General features: G+C 40.0%; 1 protein-coding gene across 1 annotated transcript in view; it reads right to left on the bottom strand.

The window, feature by feature from the left end:
- Window positions 1–249: 249 nt before the first annotated feature.
- LOC106818526 (ubiquinone biosynthesis monooxygenase COQ6, mitochondrial-like) overlaps window positions 250–6,916 on the bottom strand; it is a 17,417-nt gene continuing 10,750 nt past the window's right edge. The window contains 6 exon segments of the mRNA XM_014823226.1: window positions 250–826; window positions 1,229–1,395; window positions 1,839–1,954; window positions 3,321–3,325; window positions 3,811–3,837; window positions 4,210–4,376. Coding sequence (XP_014678712.1) covers window positions 791–826; window positions 1,229–1,395; window positions 1,839–1,954; window positions 3,321–3,325; window positions 3,811–3,837; window positions 4,210–4,376 — 518 coding nt within the window. The 3' untranslated portion in view covers window positions 250–790.

Raw genomic sequence — 6,916 nt, forward strand, 5'->3', positions numbered from 1 at the left:
GTCTGTTCGTTTTAAAAAGATTTCATTGACAATATCTTTAATGCAAATTTTTGCCTAATGAATACATATTATGATTATACTATATATATTATATTATTATTATTATGATATAATGATTTATGCTAAGAAACATCAAGCGGGTGTAGCGCCATCTACCGTCACAAATTCTGATTCATTTTGGTTTATAAATTATTTTATAATTTATATAGAATATTGCAGACAGGCGGACGGACGGACGAACGTACGACGACTCATGGCAATAGCTCAGCTTGCCGATGTCAAGGTGAGCTAATAATATATTTGAATACACACATACATGTACTGCAAGAGTAACAAATGTCGCTATTTTTACGTTGTAACATTCAACACGATTTCAATTTTATACCCTCATACCATTCATACTAGTTTTGTGTGCTCATATGAAGAACTGAACTGATCTGCACTAAACTGAATTACCATGTCATCTTACCCAGCTCTCATAACAATTACGCATCACATGGCCTCATATTATTGAAGCATACTCATGACTAGGCGACTTTCATATTACACTGCTCACCGCAGTGACTATACAGACAGTTTACATACATTAGAGGAAAACTCACATAAGATGCATGTGAGAACATAACATTATAGTTTTTAACTTATTGTCAGTATTCTTTCTCACCTCATGACATTAACAATACTCATGGATAAGTTAGTGAGTAACCATATAGAAGGGACTGTAGAAAACTGTTGTGTGAGGACGTGATGATGAACCAGCCCAGCTCATACTCTCACAACGAAGATTGAATCAAATTGCCTTCGATCCCTGTGATACGATGAAATCCTACAACAAAACCAAAACAATATATGTGTTATTAACTTATTACTACAAAGTAATAAAAAGTTTGCTGGAATCTGAACTCTTAGACGAACAATTCAGCACCATCTATTAACACGTTAGTTACTAGGTCTTGATTGAACTCAACTCTCAGCAGTAGCAAAAGCAGAAGCAGAAGCAGTAGCAGTAGCAGTAGCAGTAGTAGCAGTAGCAGTAGTAGCAGTAGTAGCAGTAGTACTACTAATAGTTACTCTGCATTATCAGTAGTTGGTGATCTTGTATATAGTATAAAAATTAAAATGTATATAGTATATAATAAGTTGTACACAGTAAATATTAAACAGTATACAGTATATAGCACAGAATATATAGGATATAGTGGGTATGTATAATATAGCATAGAAAGACCTTGAGTGGTTTGAGGGCATTGGTGGCCTGCAGCCCCAGGCTGCGCAGCATCACAGCAGGAGCAAGCGACGTGCCGTACAGCCTGTTCAGTCCATCGACTGTCGCCATGACAGGCAACACCCGAAGCTGACGCTCAGACTCATAATCCATGAGGTGTGCCAGATCCCCTACAACAAACGACCTATGAGAAAAGCCTTCACATTATATCTTGTTCCTTGTATGGACGGAAACGCAACAGGTTTTCATGGACTCCATCACATTAGATAACAGCACATTGCATATCATCTTATTGCAGTAGAATTTTTGGTATTGCAGTGTGTCACATATCAGAGAATTTTGTGGTGAGATATGTTATCACATCACTAGTGCTTATATAAACACTTACGCAAGTACACACTCAATCATGCATGCATGCATGCAAGTGCACATGTATATAAAATGTTACAGTAGCAAAATTGTAAGACCCAAAGATAAGGTCCCCAGAGAATTCTTATTACTCAACCGTAACGTGCGCATGCGTGTACATCTGTGAGTGTGTGTGCGTGCACACATCTTGCATGTGCATGCGAGTGTACGTGCGTGCATGCCTGTGTGCTTGTGGCACCCTCACCAATGTCACAGCCACTGTTCTTGGCACTGATTAGGTTTTCACGCAGGCAGGCAACATCTCCGAAGCCAAGATTTACTCCCTGTCCTGCCAGTGGATGAACTCTGTGTGCAGCATCCCTGCAAAAAACGTTTAAGCCATACATGACATAAACACATCTAAAAAGGATAGACCAGAGTCAGTTATCCTACTCGAAGATATTGGCATCAATCCATGAAGTTAGTGTCCATACAGGGAATAATTTTCAGTAAGAGAGTTGGATCATTATAGTCTACACGAAACTGGCATTAGCTATTATACTGCAAATTTTGCATTAAAGATATTGTCAATGAAATCTTGTAAAACGAACCAGACGAGTGTGACACCACAGACTGTTTGTTATCTGCGTGTCTATATAATATGCTATATAACTGCCAAACCCTACCTAATTTGCATAATTTTTTTTTAAACATTAAAACTCCTAGCCCTTATTCATTCACATACCAAAAATGAGCAAAATCCGTTGAACCTGAACTGACTAATAGCAATTCCCATTCTTGCCAAAAAATTGCCGTGGCTCGAAAGTACGTCGACTGGCGTGCTCCGAAATAGGACGTTTAATATGGGAGCATAGCGTTAACAACTATACCCAATTTAAAACATGTGGGTCAAACGGTTCCTGAGTTATCGTTGACCGTAGCCAAATGTTGACGGACGTACGACGGACGACGTCCCATGGCAATAGCTCAGCTTGACGATGTCAAGGTGAGCTAACAAAAGCAGCATAACAATAAACAAAGGGAAACGAGGGGTACGCCTAGTGACCGAAGAGGAGAGGTCGGTCGCGCTAGAAAACTAGCATAAATAAGCAGAGAATGTAACAGAGAAGGGAGAGTGTGCTGGGACGACTACGAGACGATCTATCCAACCTCCTCCGACGAGATGATGTATACGTAAATATGGTTTTTCTTTGTATGATAGTTAGAATATGTCAATAGTTTAGATCATTGATACTGCGTGTGAGATTGATTGCGACGTTACAGTAATGCGGTTAGAGAATATAAGTTAACGTGGTATAAGTATATGTGTAGCGGAGGTTGGGAGTTAGTCATACCGCGGTTATATTCGCTGTCGGGATGCAACAGAATAAGCGAGTGGTAACGTTAACGAAGGTAGAGACTGCACTTGTAGGCAGCGTCAGGTAGTTTATTAAAATGACGAATTTATAACCAATGTGGTGTTGAGATTGTATCGTGCGGTGATTGGAGGGGAGTTATTAATAAATATGATTCATGAGTGTATTATATAAAGTCATGCGTTGAGTTGTTTTATCAGCGGCTGTATTTTATATCCTCGAGCCGGGTTATTCCTTCACAAGGTATTAAAACATAATTACGATCACGCCGTCGCACGTCGGCTTTAATTTAAAGCATGCGATGACAAACCTACTGATTTTGGTGTAAAACACGATTGTGCAATAAATAATATATTTGAATACACACATACATGTACTGCAAGAGTAACAAATGTCGCTATTTTTGCGTTGTAACATTCAACACGATTTCAATTTTATACCCTCATACCATTCATACTAGTTTTTTTTGTGCTCATATCAAGAACTGAACTGATCTGCACTAAACTGAATTACCATGTCAACTTACCCAGCTCTCATATGATAACAATTACGCATCACATGGCCTCATATTATTGAAGCATACCCATGACTAGGCGACTTTCATATTGCACTGCTCACCGCAGTGACTATACAGACAGTTTACATACATTAGAGGAAAACTCACATAAGATGCGTGTGAGAGCATAACATTATAGTTTTGAACTTATTGTCAGTATTCTTTCTCACCTCATGACATTAACAACACTCATGGATAAGTTAGTAAGTAAACATATAGAAGGGACTGTAGAAAACTGTTGTGTGAAGACGTGATGATGAACCAGCCCAGCTCATACTCTCACAACGAAGATTGAATCAAATTGCCTTCGATCCCTGTGATACGATGAAATCCTACAACAAAACCAAAACAATATATGTGTTATTAACTTATTACTACAAAGTAATGAAAAGTTTGCTGGAATCTGAAGTCTTAGACGAACAATTCAGCACCATCTATTAACACTTTAGTTACTAGGTCTTGATTGAACTCAACTCTCAGCAGAAGCAGTAGCAATAGTAGCAGTAGTAGCAGTAGCAGTAGTAGTAGTAGTACTACTAATAGTTACTCTGCATTATCAGTAGTATGTTTTCTTGTATATAGTATAAAAATTAAAATATATATAGTATATAATAAGTTGTAAACAGTAAATATTAAACAGTATACAGTATATAGCACAGAATATATAGGATATAGTGGGTATGTATAATATAGCATAGAAAGACCTTGAGTGGTTTGAGGGCATTGGTGGCCTGCAGCCCCAGGCTGCGCAGCATCACAGCAGGAGCAAGCGACGTGCCGTACAGTCTGTTCAGTCCATCGACTGTCGCCATGACAGGCAACACCCGAAGCTGACGCTCAGACTCATAATCCATGAGGTGGGCCAGATCCCCTACAACAAACGACCTATGAGAAAAGCCTTCACATTATATCTTGTTCCTTGTATGGACGGAAACGCAACAGGTTTTCATGGACTCTATCACATTAGATAACAGGACATTGCATATCACCTTATTGCAGTAGAATTTTTGGTATTGCAGTGTGTCACATATCAGAGAATTTTGTGGCGAGATATGTTATCACATCACTAGTGCTTATATAAACACTTACGCAAGCACACACTCAATCATGCATGCATGCAAGCGCACATGTATATAAAATGTTACAGTAGCAGGTCCGTAGCCAGGGTGGGTTCGGGGGGGTTCGAACNTCCTACACACAGTACATATCCTATAGGAAATCAGCTACCCTCAGCATATCAGCTATTACACAGGATGTCAGAGATATCCTACACACAGTACATATCCTATAGGAAATCAGCGACAATCAGCATATCAGCTATTACACAGGATGTGAGAGATATCCTACACACAGTACATATCCTATAGGAAATCAGCTATTACACAGGATGTCAGAGATATCCTACACACAGTACATATCCTATAGGAAATCAGCTACCCTCAGCAAATAGCTTTACACAGGATGTGAGAGATATCCACACACAGTTACATATTCCTATAGGAAATCAGCGACTCAAAGCCAAATCAGCTGTACACCAGGCATGTGAGAGCATATCCTACACACAGTACAGTATCTATAGGAAATCAGCCGACCCTCAGCATACCAGCTATTACACGGATGTGAGATACTATCCTACACACAGTACGAATATCCTAGAGAAATCAGCTACCTCAGCAAACAGCTATTACACAGGAGGTCAAGATATCTACACCACAGCTACATATCCTATAGGAAACTCAGCGACCTCAGCATAGTCAGCTATTACACAGATGTGAGAGATATCCTACACACAGTACATATCTATAGGAAATCAGCTATTACACAGGATGTGAGAGATATCCTACACACAGTACAGAAATCCAGCTACCCTCAGCAGTATCAGCTATTACACAGCCGATGCTGAGAGATACTCCTACACACCAGTACAATGATCCTAATAGGAAACAGCTAGACTCAACAAAATCAGCCTATTACACAGAGTCAGAATATCCTACACACATACAATCTATAGGGAAATCAGCCGACCTCAGCTAATTCAGCTATTACACAGGATGTGAGAGATATGCCTACACACAGTACAGATCCTATAGGAATCAGCAAAACCTCCAGCCAAATCAGCTATTACTACAGGAGCTGAGCAGATATCCTACACACAGTAGCATTATCCTACTAGGAAATCAGCGACCCTCAGCCAGATCAGCTACTTTACACAGGATGCTGAGCGAAGATCCTACACACAGTAACATGATCCTATAGGAACGATCAGCGACTCTCAGCAAATCAGCCGTATTACACAGGATGTCAAGATAGTCCTACACACGAGTACAATCCTATAGGAAAATCAAGCGTACCCTCAGCCAAAATCAGCCATAGGTTATCTATCTAATTGTATTTTGTTGAGGAGATACCGTACACACAGGTAACATATCCTATAGGAAATCCAGCGACCCCTCAGCAAATCAGCTATTACACAGGAGGTCAAGAGATATCCCTTACAACACATACATATCCTATAGGGAAAAATCAGCGACCCTCAGCATATTCAGCTATTACACAAGATGTCAAGAGATATCCTAACACACTTGTACAGATCCTATTACGGAAATCGAGGCTACCCTCAGCAACATCAGCTATTACACCAGGATGTGAGACATATCCCTACACAGCAGCACATATCCTATAGGAAATCAGCCTACCCTCAGCATATCAGCTATTACACAGATGTGAGAGAATATCCACACACAGTACAGATCCTATAGGAAATCAGCTAGACCTCAGCAATCAGCATTAACACAGACTGTGAGAGATATCCTACACACGATACGATAGCCTATAGGAAATCCACTACCCTCAGCAAATCAGGCTATTAACAGGATGTGAGAGATACCTACACACTAGTACATATCCTATAGGAAATCAGCGAGCCCTCAGGCATATCAGCTATTACACAGGATGTGAGAGATATCCTACCACACGATACACCTTATCTATAGGAAATCAGCGACCCTCAGCAAATCAGCTATTACACAGGATGTGAGAGATATCCTACACACAGTACATATCCTATAGGAAATCAGCGACCCTCAGCAAATCAGCTATTACACAGGATGTGAGAGATATCCTACACACAGTACATATCCTATAGGAAATCAGCTACCCTCAGCAAATCAGCTATTACACAGGATGTCAGAGATATCCTACACACAGTACATATCCTATAGGAAATCAGCTACCCTCAGCAAATCAGCTATTACACAGGATGTGAGAGATATCCTACACACAGTACATATCCTATAGGAAATCAGCGACCCTCAGCTATTCAGCTATTACACAGGATGTCAGAGATATCCTACACACAGTACATATCCTATAGGAAATCAGCGACCCTCAGCTATTCAGCTATTACACAGG

Source organism: Priapulus caudatus, unplaced genomic scaffold (genome assembly GCF_000485595.1).
Source record: "Priapulus caudatus unplaced genomic scaffold, Priapulus_caudatus-5.0.1 Scaffold2304, whole genome shotgun sequence".
In the NCBI taxonomy this organism is placed as follows: domain Eukaryota; kingdom Metazoa; phylum Priapulida; class Priapulimorpha; order Priapulimorphida; family Priapulidae; genus Priapulus; species Priapulus caudatus.